Below are 14,016 nucleotides of genomic sequence, written 5' to 3' on the forward strand. Positions count from 1 at the left end.
GGTGTAAGGTGCCACATCTCATAGCACTGTGAGCTCAACATGAACATAACACCCAGTCAGGTGTAAGGTGCCACATCTCAAAGCACTGTGAGCTCAACATGAACGTAACACCCAGTCAGGTGTAAGGTGCCACATCTCAAAGCACTGTGAGCTCAACATGAACGTAACACCCAGTCAGGTGTAAGGTGCCACGTCTCAAAGCACTGTGAGCTCAACATGAACATAACACCCAGTCAGGTGTAAGGTGCCACATCTCAAAGCACTGTGAGCTCAACATGAACATAACACCCAGTCAGGTGTAAGGTGCCACGTCTCATAGCACTGTGAGCTCAACATGAACGTAACACCCAGTCAGGTGTAAGGTGTCACGTCTCATAGCACTGTGAGCTCAACATGAACGTAACACCCAGTCAGGTGTAAGGTGCCACATCTCAAAGCACTGTGAGCTCAACATGAACGTAACACCCAGTCAGGTGTAAGGTGCCACATCTCAAAGCACTGTGAGCTCAACATGAACGTAACACCCAGTCAGGTGTAAGGTGCCACATCTCAAAGCACTGTGAGCTCAACATGAACGTAACACCCAGTCAGGTGTAAGGTGTCACATCTCAAAGCACTGTGAGCTCAACATGAACGTAACACCCAGTCAGGTGTAAGGTGCCACGTCTCAAAGCACTGTGAGCTCAACATGAACGTAACACCCAGTCAGGTGTAAGGTGCCACGTCTCAAAGCACTGTGAGCTCAACATGAACGTAACACCCAGTCAGGTGTAAGGTGCCACATCTCAAAGCACTGTGAGCTCAACATGAACGTAACACCCAGTCAGGTGTAAGGTGTCACATCTCAAAGTTCATAAGACTGTTAAATAATGAACCAAATAGCTTCCCAGAATATCTGCATTGACCCTTTTTAAACTCTTTGGACTCATCACATACACTGCTGCTACTGTTTATTATCTATCCTGTGGCCTAGTCACTTTATTCCTACTTATATATGAATGACGGGATCGATGGCTTTGTTCAATCACATATACAGTCATAGGTCCGGGTGGACCTGTGTGTTTGTGTGTGTGTGTGCGTGTGTGTGTGTGTGTGTGTGGGAAAATGCATTCCAGTCCCAGTGCTGTGGAGCGTGACCACTGTAGAAAACAGTATGGATGATCTGTGATAAGGCCAGAACTCCATTATTCAGCTGTGTGATTGGTGTAAGTTTCTCCTATGGGATAGTGTGAGAAAACACAAGATAAACATACAGAGATAAGAGAATGAGAGAAAGGGCCATTTGCAGACATAACTGGTATTGCACCTATTGGAGACATGGAGGAGGGGGAGGGAGGGAGAGAGAGGTGGATGGAACAAGGGGGTGTGGGAATGGAGGGGCTCCCTGTGGACTGACTTGGACATGGGAACACAGAGAGGCACTAACGAAGCGTGGCCGCCCCTCACTGACTTCACAGGGCTGGGGTGGGTAGAGAGAGGGATGGAGGGGTTCAGTCCAATCTGCAGGACTGTGAGAGAAAGAGAGGTGTGTGTGTGTGAGAGAGGGAGATGGAAATAGGGGGTAGCAGGGCCCCTATTCAGTTCCACTTACATCAGAAACAACCAAAACACCTTGGTTTGAACAAGGGACCAATCACAGCACTTTTCCAGAAGTCAGTATGTACAACATGTCCTTGTTCTCATTCAGCTTCTCAGAGTTCAACTCTGGATGTCTATTTGCTGTGTGCTTTGGGTTACACACACACAGACAGACACACAGACACACAGACAGACACACAGACACACACACACACAGACAGACAGACAGACAGACAGACAGACACACAGACACACACACAGACAGACACACAGACAGACACACAGACAGACACACACACAGACACAGACAGTTCCGTGTCCCTATAGTCAGCGGTATCAGGGAGAACAGTCAGTCTACTCCAGTGTGTCGTTAGATTCATATTGATACATCATGACATCACCACTCACTGTGGTTGGTTTGTGTGTGCGTGTGTTGGTGTGTGACATTCAGCCACAGAATGGGCCTAATTGACCAGCCAGTTGTGTTCAGTGGGGCACAGCGTTGTGGAACGTTCAGATAAATATAGATATATAACATAGAACAGATATTCTGAAAGGTCTGCGTTTTTATCCGACCCTCCACCTCTACATCTTCCTCACTATCAACAACCATCCCTCCCTCTATCACGGTCTGTCTGTCCTCCTCTCTCTCTGACCATGATGCCTTGCTCTGTCATTCTCATGGAGGGACTGTGATGTGAAGCTGTGACCTCACACACCACTTCCCTTCTGACTCTATTACAGGAAGTCCCCTGGACACTACTCTGAATGTGCGTGTGCGTGTGCGTGTGCGTGTGTGTGTGTGTGTGTAGAATTTTTGTGCTCAATTTGTAGTTTAATGCCAGAAATGTTTTTGTGCTTGCTTTGATTAATATGTTGTTATTCTTTATAATGACCAGCTAATTAATAAAAATATAGTAACATATTGCTGAGGATGGATATCTGCAGTGCAAGTTAAGGTTCATCGTACTGAACTACGACATGGAGCATTTCTCCTGTGAGTGGTGTGTTTCCCATCTAGTGGTTGGTGATTGAAACTACAGTAAACAGGCCTGTTGATTTTTGTGATTGATTCAACTTGTTTTGCAACTTGTTGAAAATCTTCTCTCTCTTTGTATCTTTTCCCTCTTCTCTCTCTCCTCCCCCTCCTCTCTCACTCTCTCTCTTCCCCCTCACTCTCTCGCTCTCTCACCTCTACTCTCTCTCTCTCCTCTACTCCCTCTTCCCTCTACTCTCTCTCCTCTCTACACACTCTCCCCCCTCTAATCTCTCCTCTACTCCCTCTACTCTCTCTCTCCCCTCTACTCTCTCTCTCTCTTCCCCCTCCTCTCTCTCTCCCCTCTACTCTCTCTCTCCTCTACTCCCTCTTCCCTCTACTCTCTCTCTCCTCCTTCTATACTCTCTCTTTCCTCATTCTCTCATCCTTCTACTCTCTCTCTTCTCCCTGCTCTCTCTCTTCTCCCTCTACTCCCTCTCTCTCCCCTCTACTCCCTCTCTCTCTTCTCCCTCTACTCCCTCTCTCTCTTCTCCCTCTACTTCCCCCCCTCTTCTCCATTCTCAGGACACTGATGCCTTTGTTTGACCCTGACTCAGGCCTCCTCACAGTATCTGGGATGGTAAGATGTAGTTTGTTGTCTCCCTTAACAGACAGTATGAAGGCAGCTGGCCTCATTTCATCTTTTACTATTATCTTCCTCAGTAAATACATGTCTGCTTTGTTCTCTCTTCCATAGGGAGATAGTGTCATTGACTGCTTCGAGGTGTCTGCCACTGAACCATTCCTTTCCCAAGGTAAGGACAGATCTTCAGTGGTTGTTCATTTTCCAATACTGTGCTCCTACCTCTCCCACTCCCTCTCTCACACACCCAGGTCTGTCCTCCTACCTCTCCCACTCCCTCTCTCACACACCCAGGTCTGTCCTCCTACCTCTCCCACTCCCTCTCTCACACACCCAGGTCTGTCCTCCTACCTCTCCCACTCCCTCTCTCACACACCCAGGTCTGTCCTCCTACCTCTCCCACTCCCTCTCTCACACACCCAGGTCTGTCCTCCTACCTCTCCCACTCCCTCTCTCACACACCCAGGTCTGTCCTCCTACCTCTCCCACTCCCTCTCTCACACACCCAGTCTGTCCTCCTACCTCTCCCACTCCCTCTCTCACACACCCAGGTCTGTCCTCCTACCTCTCCCACTCCCTCTCTCACACACCCAGGTCTGTCCTCCTACCTCTCCCACTCCCTCTCTCACACACCCAGGTCTGTCCTCCTACCTCTCCCACTCCCTCTCTCACACACCCAGGTCTGTCCTCCTACCTCTCCCACTCCCTCTCTCACACACCCAGGTCTGTCCTCCTACCTCTCCCACTCCCTCTCTCACACACCCAGGTCTGTCCTCCTACCTCTCCCACTCCCTCTCTCACACACCCAGGTCTGTCCTGCTACCTCTCCCACTCCCTCTCTCACACACCCAGGTCTGTCCTCCTACCTCTCCCACTCCCTCTCTCACACACCCAGGTCTGTCCTCCTACCTCTCCCACTCCCTCTCTCACACACCCAGGTCTGTCCTCCTACCTCTCCCACTCCCTCTCTCACACACCCAGGTCTGTCCTCCTACCTCTCCCACTCCCTCTCTCACACACCCAGGTCTGTCCTCCTACCTCTCCCACTCCCTCTCTCACACCCCAGGTCTGTCCTCCTACCTCTCCCACTCCCTCTCTCACACACCCAGGTCTGTCCTCCTACCTCTCCCACTCCCTCTCTCACACACCCAGGTCTGTCCTCCTACCTCTCCCACTCCCTCTCTCACACACCCAGGTCTGTCCTCCTACCTCTCCCACTCCCTCTCTCACACACCCAGGTCTGTCCTCCTACCTCTCCCACTCCCTCTCTCACACACCCAGGTCTGTCCTCCTACCTCTCCCACTCCCTCTCTCACACACCCAGGTCTGTCCTCCTACCTCTCCCACTCCCTCTCTCACACACCCAGGTCTGTCCTCCTACCTCTCCCACTCCCTCTCTCACACACCCAGGTCTGTCCTCCTACCTCTCCCACTCCCTCTCTCACACACCCAGGTCTGTCCTCCTACCTCTCCCACTCCCTCTCTCACACACCCAGGTCTGTCCTCCTACCTCTCCCCCACTCCCTCTCTCACACACCCAGGTCTGTCCTCCTACCTCTCCCACTCCCTCTCTCACACACCCAGGTCTGTCCTCCTACCTCTCCCACTCCCTCTCTCACACACCCAGGTCTGTCCTCCTACCTCTCCCACTCCCTCTCTCACACACCAGGTCTGTCCTCCTACCTCTCCCACTCCCTCTCACACACCCAGGTCTGTCCTCCTACCTCTCCCACTCCCTCTCTCACACACCCAGGTCTGTCCTCCTACCTCTCCCACTCCCTCTCTCACACACCCAGGTCTGTCCTGCTACCTCTCCCACTCCCTCTCTCACACACCCAGGTCTGTCCTCCTACCTCTCCCACTCCCTTTCTCACACACCCAGGTCTGTCCTCCTACCTCTCCCACTCCTTCTCTCACACACCCAGGTCTGTCCTCCTACCTCTCCCACTCCCTCTCTCACACACCCAGGTCTGTCCTCCTACCTCTCCCACTCCCTCTCTCACACACCCAGGTCTGTCCTCCTACCTCTCCCACTCCCTCTCTCACACACCCAGGTCTGTCCTCCTGCCTCTCCCACTCCCTCTCTCACACACCCAGGTCTGTCCTCCTACCTCTCCCACTCCCTCTCTCTCACACACCCAGGTCTGTCCTCCTACCTCTCCACTCCCTCTCTCACACCCCAGGTCTGTCCTCCTACCTCTCCCACTCCCTCTCTCACACACCCAGGTCTGTCCTCCTACCTCTCCCACTCCCTCTCTCACACACCAGGTCTGTCCTCCTACCTCTCCCACTCCCTCTCTCACACACCCAGGTCTGTCCTCCTACCTCTCCCACTCCCTCTCTCACACACCCAGGTCTGTCCTCCTACCTCTCCCACTCCCTCTCTCACACACCCAGGTCTGTCCTGCTACCTCTCCCACTCCCTCTCTCACACACCCAGGTCTGTCCTCCTACCTCTCCCACTCCCTCTCTCACACACCCAGGTCTGTCCTCCTACCTCTCCCACTCCCTCTCTCACACACCCAGGTCTGTCCTGCTACCTCTCCCACTCCCTCTCTCACACACCCAGATCTGTCCTCTAATCTCTACTTCTTTCTCCCTCTTATTCTCTCCTCATCTCTTTCTCTCCAGTGAGCCACTGTCTGACGGACGCCCCAACGCGAGGCGTTGCCATGGTACCCAAGTTGGCATTGGATGTCCTGTCCTGTGAGGTCATGCGGGTCCTGCAGCTGACACATCCAGCTTCATCTCCCAATCAACTACCACGTACCCTCCAAGGTCCAGTATCTCTCAGGCTACTGTAACAGCAGATCCATCTGTCATTTTGATGTCATGGCAACAGTTCTTTCCCTGTACTTGTTTCTAAACTGATGGGGGGGGGGCTTGGCAATAGTGTCTTTGTAGTCACTGAGGAAAATAAAGTTATGGAATGAGCAACCATTCAACAAGCCTTTATGTCTTCCATTTTAGAGTATGTCTGCTTTTGTGTGTATCTAATTCAGTCAGGACAGGAGTTCCATGCAGACCTGTACCCAGACACCTTGGGCCGGACGGCAGCCATGTCAGCTGCAGAGTGGTGGAAAGGTGGCGAGAAACAGGTACCACCATCACTACACAATATGACTCTAATCTGTATTCTAACTTGGATGTACCACCATCACTACACAATATGACTCTAATCTGTATTCTAACTTGGATGTACCACCATCACTCTACACAATATGACTCTAATCTGTATTCTAACTTGGATGTACCACCATCACTACACAATATAACTGTAATCTGTATTCTAACTTGGATGTACCACCATCACTCTACACAATATAACTGTAATCTGTCTTCTAACTTGGATGTACCACCATCACTACACAATATAACTGTAATCTGTATTCTAACTTGGATGTACCACCATCACTCTACACAATATAACTGTAATCTGTATTCTAACTTGGATGTACCACCATCACTACACAATATAACTGTAATCTGTATTCTAACTTGGATGTACCACCATCACTACACAATATAACTGTAATCTGTATTCTAACTTGGATGTACCACCATCACTACACAATATAACTGTAATCTGTATTCTAACTTGGATGTACCACCATCACTACACAATATAACTGTAATCTGTCTTCTAACTTGGATGTACCACCATCACTACACAATATAACTGTAATCTGTATTCTAACTTGGATGTACCACCATCACTACACAATATAACTGTAATCTGTATTCTAACTTGGATGTACCACCATCACTCTACACAATATAACTGTAATCTGTATTCTAACTTGGATGTACCACCATCACTCTACACAATATAACTGTAATCTGTCTTCTAACTTGGATGTACCACCATCACTACACAATATAACTGTAATCTGTATTCTAACTTGGATGTACCACCATCACTACACAATATAACTGTAATCTGTATTCTAACTTGGATGTACCACCATCACTACACAATATAACTGTAATCTGTATTCTAACTTGGATGTACCACCATCACTCTACACAATATAACTGTAATCTGTATTCTAACTTGGATGTACCACCATCACTACACAATATAACTGTAATCTGTATTCTAACTTGGATGTACCACCATCACTACACAATATAACTGTAATCTGTATTCTAACTTGGATGTACCACCATCACTACACAATATAACTGTAATCTGTATTCTAACTTGGATGTACCACCATCACTCTACACAATATAACTGTAATCTGTCTTCTAACTTGGATGTACCACCATCACTACACAATATAACTGTAATCTGTATTCTAACTTGGATGTACCACCATCACTCTACACAATATAACTGTAATCTGTCTTCTAACTTGGATGTACCACCATCACTACACAATATAACTGTAATCTGTATTCTAACTTGGATGTACCACCATCACTCTACACAATATAACTGTAATCTGTCTTCTAACTTGGATGTACCACCATCACTACACAATATAACTGTAATCTGTATTCTAACTTGGATGTACCACCATCACTCTACACAATATAACTGTAATCTGTATTCTAACTTGGATGTACCACCATCACTACACAATATAACTGTAATCTGTATTCTAACTTGGATGTACCACCATCACTCTACACAATATAACTAATCTGTAATTCTAACTTGGATGTACCACCATCACTACACAATATAACTGTAATCTGTATTCTAACTTGGATGTACCACCATCACTCTACACAATATAACTGTAATCTGTCTTCTAACTTGGATGTACCACCATCACTACACAATATAACTGTAATCTGTATTCTAACTTGGATGTACCACCATCACTCTACACAATATAACTGTAATCTGTCTTCTAACTTGGATGTACCACCATCACTACACAATATAACTGTAATCTGTATTCTAACTTGGATGTACCACCATCACTCTACACAATATAACTGTAATCTGTCTTCTAACTTGGATGTACCACCATCACTACACAATATAACTGTAATCTGTATTCTAACTTGGATGTACCACCATCACTCTACACAATATAACTGTAATCTGTCTTCTAACTTGGATGTACCACCATCACTACACAATATAACTGTAATCTGTATTCTAACTTGGATGTACCACCATCACTCTACACAATATAACTGTAATCTGTCTTCTAACTTGGATGTACCACCATCACTACACAATATAACTGTAATCTGTATTCTAACTTGGATGTACCACCATCACTCTACACAATATAACTGTAATCTGTCTTCTAACTTGGATGTACCACCATCACTACACAATATAACTGTAATCTGTATTCTAACTTGGATGTACCACCATCACTACACAATATAACTGTAATCTGTATTCTAACTTGGATGTACCACCATCACTCTACACAATATAACTGTAATCTGTATTCTAACTTGGATGTACCACCATCACTACACAATATAACTGTAATCTGTATTCTAACTTGGATGTACCACCATCACTCTACACAATATAACTGTAATCTGTATTCTAACTTGGATGTACCACCATCACTACACAATATAACTGTAATCTGTATTCTAACTTGGATGTACCACCATCACTACACAATATAACTGTAATCTGTCTTCTAACTTGGATGTACCACCATCACTACACAATATAACTGTAATCTGTATTCTAACTTGGATGTACCACCATCACTACACAATATAACTGTAATCTGTATTCTAACTTGGATGTACCACCATCACTCTACACAATATAACTGTAATCTGTCTTCTAACTTGGATACAGTACCAATAGAAGTGCTTGGTTTTTGGCGCGGTTTGTACTTCAGGACCAAGCAATAGCCTGCTGTTCTTTAAACATCCAATCATGGGCGTCTTCTCAGGTTGAGAAGGTCAGTGTCAACCCATCCAATCGTCAGAAGCCTAACAACGCTAAGCCAGCCAATCAGACGGCTGCTAAGAAAGAGCTGCCCAGTGGGAGGAGCAAAGAGGTGAGAGTTCAGCATCATCTGTTCTCCTCCTCCTCTATGGGTCGCTTTCATTTCTCTTTTGGCTCCCTCTGTTCCCTCATTCCTTCTGTTCTCTCCGCTTCCTCATTCCCTCCGTTCCTTCCGTTCCCTCATTCCCTCCGTTCCCTCATTCCCTCCGTTCCCTCCGTTCTTTCTGTTCCCCTCATTCCCTCCGATCCTTCTGTTCCCTCATTCCCTCCGATCCTTCCGTTCCCTCATTCCCTCTGTTCTCTCCACTCCCTCCGTTCCCTCATTCCCTCTGATCCCTCATTCCCTCCGTTCCCTCATTCCCTCCGTTCTTCCATTCCCTCCGTTCCCTCATTCCCTCCATTCCCTCAGTTCCCCATTCCCTCCGATCCCTCATTCCCTCCGATCCCTCATTCCCTCCGATCCTCATCCGTTCCCTCATTCCCTCCGATCCTTCCGATCCCTCATTCCCTCTCTGATCCCTCATTCCCTCTGATCCTTCCGATCCCTCATTCCCTCTCTTCCGATCCCCCTCATTCCCTCCGATCCTTCCCTCTGTTCCCTCATTCCCTCCGATCCCTCATTCCCTCCGATCCTTCCGTTCCCTCATTCCTTCTGTTCTCTCTGCTCCCTCATTCCCTCTGTTCCTTCCGTTCCCTCGTTCCCTCATTCCCTCCGTTCTTCCGTTCCCTCATTCCCTCCGATCCTTCCGTTCCCTCATTCCCTCCGTTCTCTCCACTCCCTCCGTTCCCTCATTCCTTCCGTTCTCTCCACTCCCTCCGTTCCCTCATTCCCTCCGATCCCTCATTCCCTCCGATCCCTCCGTTCCCTCATTCCCTCCGTTCCCTCTGCTAGCAACTACCTTTTTATTATATTTTTAATAAAAATGGAATTTGGATTTTGTTTATTTTCTCTCAAATTGTTTTCATATTATTGCATCGGGCCACACATAGAGTATTGATTGAATATCTTGGATTAACCTGTGAGTATCTAATGTATCTGTTGCTGATTGGCTGAAAGCCGTGGTATATCAGACCATATACCACTGGTATGACAAAACAATTGTTTTTACTGCTCTAATTACGTTGGTAACCAATAGCAATAAGGCACCTCGGGGGGTTTGTGATATGTTGCCAATATACCTAAGGGCTGTATCCAGGCACTCCGCGTTGTGTTGTGCATCAGAACAGCCCTGAGCAGTAATATATTGGCCACATACCACAAACCCCCCTCGTGCCTAATTGTTTAATTATATGATTGTATATTGTATATGTATTACTGTTGTTCTTCCTCTCCAGGAGGCTCCAGTCCGAGGCTGCTCCACCTCCAGCAGTTCCCTGAGCTCCCCAGCAGCAGTGCTGCCCCGTCCTGCTCCCCTCCTCCACCTCTGGCCTCTCCTCAGGCTTCCTCCCCAGCCCCAGCCAGAGTGCCAAAGCCATCAGCAGCATGTTGGGTAAGGCTGTTTGGGAAACAGTAGCAGTGCTCCATCTCACACACACACAAACACACATATACGTGAATACACACACACACACCACACATACACACACCACACACATACACACACCATACACACATCCTTACCCATCAGCAACATGTTGAGTAAAGCTGTTTTGGGAATCTGTAGTGGTACTACATTACCCACAATACTCTGTGTTACATATCCGGTTATGGTATTAGGAAGTACGTTATGTAAGATTTGACAGTGTCAGTCTCAATGCTAGGTAAGGCTGTCTCTCTTATCTCTCATCTCATTTCCCTACCTTGTCATTATCTTATTATAATGTCCTGCTGACTGTTGGTTTGAGCTGTATTTACAACTGAACTGTGTGAGAGAGAGAGAGTTGGTGGTTTGGATTGATCTGAACCTGTCTGACGATCATATCCTACACACTGCTAGCATATCAAGACAGCACAAACAGATCTGGGACCAGGCACCCTGCCAGTATCCCCTGTCTGATGTAGCCTGTTACCATTCTAAATGTGCTGGAACCAACTTGTTTGTTAACCATACAAGAGCTTCCCACAGCACATATAGTATGAGACTAGGTTACTAATAATATACCTGGGTTGTGTTCATTGGGTACTACGTAACAAAATGTTTCGCAACAGAAAACTAAAACAAGCATTTCTTATTGGACCAGGTACATCATTGTAAATAATTTCTTCAGGTTGGTGCCTAATGAACAAGACCCAGGTTACTGTAGCTTAGGTCTAAAATCACCCTGCTCTCCTCCTCCTCCCTCTCTCTCCCTCTCCCTCCCTCCCTCCCTCTCCTCCCTCTCTCTCCCCCTCTCCCTCCCTCTTCTCCTCCTCCCTCTCTCTCCCTCTCCTCCTCTCTCTCTCCTCTCCCTCTCCTCCACCTCCCTCTCTCTCCCTCTCCTCCACCTCCCTCTATCTCCCTCTCCTCCTCTACTCTCTCTCCCTCTTCCCTCCCTCTCCTCCTCCTCCTCCCTCCTCCCCCTCTCCTCCTCCCTCTCCTCTCCTCCCTCTCTCTCCCTCCCCTCCTCCTCCTCCTCCTCCTCCTCCCTCCTCCCTCCCTCTCCTCCTCCTCCCTCTCTTCTCCTCCCCCTCCCCTCTCCTCCTCCTCCCTCTCTCTCTCCCTCCCTCCCTTCCTCCCTCCTCCCTCTCTCCCTCCCCTCCCTCTCCTCTCCACCCTCTCCCTCCTCCCTCCCTCCCTCTCCTCCTCCCTCCCTCCCTCCCTCCTCCTCCTCCCTCTCTCTCCTCTCTCCCTCCCTCCCTCTCCTCCTCCCTCCTCCCTCTCCTCCTCCTCCCTCTCCCCTCTCCCTCCTCCTCCCCCTCTCTCCCTCTCCCTCCTCCTCCCTCCCTCCTCCTCCCTCCCTCTCTCTCCCTCCCTCTCTCCTCCTCCCTCCCTCCTCTCCCTCCCTCCCTCCCTCTCTCTCCCTCTCCCTCTCCTCCTCCTCCTCCCTCTCCTCCTCCCTCTCTCTCCGTCCTCCTCCCTCTCTCTCTCCTCTCCCCTCCCTCCTCCTCCCTCTCCTCCCTCCCTCCCCTCCTCCTCCCTCCTCCCTCCCTCTCCTCCCTCCCCCAGGTCCCAGCAGTAAGTCTCGTCACCTGCCTCCTCCCCACTTCACCAACCTCCTCCCTCACCACGCTGGCTTCTCCTCCCTCTCCCTCCTCTCCCTCCGGGGGTCAGATCTCTTTGAGGTACTTCCACACTTAGAAAATGGAAGATAATGTGTCTTTATCCAAAATATTGTAGTATTCTTTTAGTTATTTTCATTTGTCCCTTTATCTTTTTTAAGTGAGCCCTGGTCAGGAAAGCAGAATTCTGCTAAAGTGAGGGTGTTTTATGGCTGTGTCATCTTATTAGTTGGAGGGGAGTATTACATATACAGTAGAATGTCATCAAATAATAGGAATGAATAGTGTACATAGTCATTTAGGATGTTCTCCCCCTCCTCACTATTAGATTAAAGAAAGAGGGATGTATCTCACTGCCCCCTCCTCAGTTGTCTCAGGCTGGGAAGCTAGCGGACACGGGCCTGCCCACCATATTAGATTAAAGAAAGAGGGATGTATCTCACTGCCCCCTCCCTCAGTTGTCTCCTGGGAAGCTCTCCCACCATATTAGATTAAAGAAAGAGGGATGTATCTCCCCCCTCCTCCTCAGGCTGGGAAGCTCCCGGGCCTGCCCAGATTAAAGAAAGAGGGATGTATCTCCTGCCCCCTCAGTTGTCTCAGGCTGGGAAGCTAGGGACCGGGCCTGCCCACCAGGTATTAGATTAAAGAAAGAGGGATGTATCTCACTGCCCCCTCCTCAGTTGTCTCAGGCTGGGAAGCTGGACACGGGCCTGCCCACCATATTAGATTAAAGAAAGAGGGATGTATCTCACCTAATAGAATTAATTAAAGAAAGAGGGATGTATCTCACTGCCCCCTCCTCAGTTGTCTCAGGCTGGGAAGCTAGCGGACACGGGCCTGCCCACCATATTAGATTAAAGAAAGAGGGATGTATCTCACTGCCCCCTCCTCAGTTGTCTCAGGCTGGGAAGCTAAGGGACACAGGCCTGCCCACCATATTAGATTAAAGAAAGAGGGATGTATCTCACTGCCCCCTCCTCAGTTGTCTCAGGCTGGGAAGCTAGCGGATTCTGTGCCCACCGCCATCTATTCACTGCCCCCTCCTCAGTTGTCTCAGGCTGGGAAGCTAGTCAGATTATCTTTCAGAGGTACTTTTATCCAAAAATGTATTCCCATTTAGTTATTTGCCCCCTCCTCAGTCATTTGTCCTTAAGAGGGATGTATCTCATGCCCCCTCCTCAGTTGTTCAGGCTGGGAAGCTAGCGGACAACCATATTAGATTAAAGAAAGAGGGATGTATCTCACTGCCCCCTCCTCAGTTTCTCAGGCTGGGAAGCTAGCGGACACAGGCCTGCCCAGCCTCACTGGTCAGGCTGGGAAAGCAGAATTCTGCCACCATATTAGATTAAAGAAAGAGGGATGTATCTCACTGCCCCCTCCTCAGTTGTCTCAGGCTGGGAAGCTAAGCGGACACACCTGCCCACCATATTAGATTAAAGAAAGAATATGCAGCCCCCCCCCTCCTCAGTTGTCTCAGGCTGGGAAGCTAGCGGACACGGGCCTGCCCACCATATTAGATTAAAGAAAGAGGGATGTATCTCACTGCCCCCTCCTCAGTTGTCTCAGGCTGGGAAGCTAGCGGACACGGGCCTGCCCACCATATTAGATTAAAGAAAGAGGGATGTATCTCACTGCCCCCTCCTCAGTTGTCTCAGGCTGGGAAGCTCTGCCCACCATATTAGATTAAAGAAAGAGGGATGTATCTCACTGCCCCCCTCCTCAGTTGTCTCAGGCTG

The 14,016-nt window shown here is 48.7% G+C and overlaps 1 protein-coding gene and 1 long non-coding RNA gene across 2 annotated transcripts; both read left to right on the forward strand.

The window, feature by feature from the left end:
• Window positions 1-3,105: 3,105 nt before the first annotated feature.
• On the forward strand, window positions 3,106-5,925 carry LOC135554672 (uncharacterized). Its single transcript, XR_010457716.1, has 3 exons — window positions 3,106-3,194; window positions 3,312-3,369; window positions 5,829-5,925. It is a non-coding gene; the product is annotated as an uncharacterized LOC135554672 (long non-coding RNA).
• Window positions 5,926-5,971: 46 nt separating this feature from the next.
• Window positions 5,972-11,482, forward strand: LOC135554669 (coronin-7-like). The gene is made up of 3 exons (XM_064987085.1): window positions 5,972-6,295; window positions 9,086-9,193; window positions 10,477-11,482. The coding sequence occupies exons 1-3, from the start codon at window positions 6,152-6,154 to the stop codon at window positions 10,633-10,635; spliced, it is 411 nt and encodes a 136-aa protein (XP_064843157.1). The 5' UTR covers window positions 5,972-6,151; the 3' UTR covers window positions 10,636-11,482.
• The last annotated feature ends 2,534 nt before the right edge of the window (window positions 11,483-14,016 follow it).

This window comes from Oncorhynchus masou, chromosome 14 (assembly GCF_036934945.1).
Source record: "Oncorhynchus masou masou isolate Uvic2021 chromosome 14, UVic_Omas_1.1, whole genome shotgun sequence".
Lineage (NCBI taxonomy): Eukaryota > Metazoa > Chordata > Actinopteri > Salmoniformes > Salmonidae > Oncorhynchus > Oncorhynchus masou.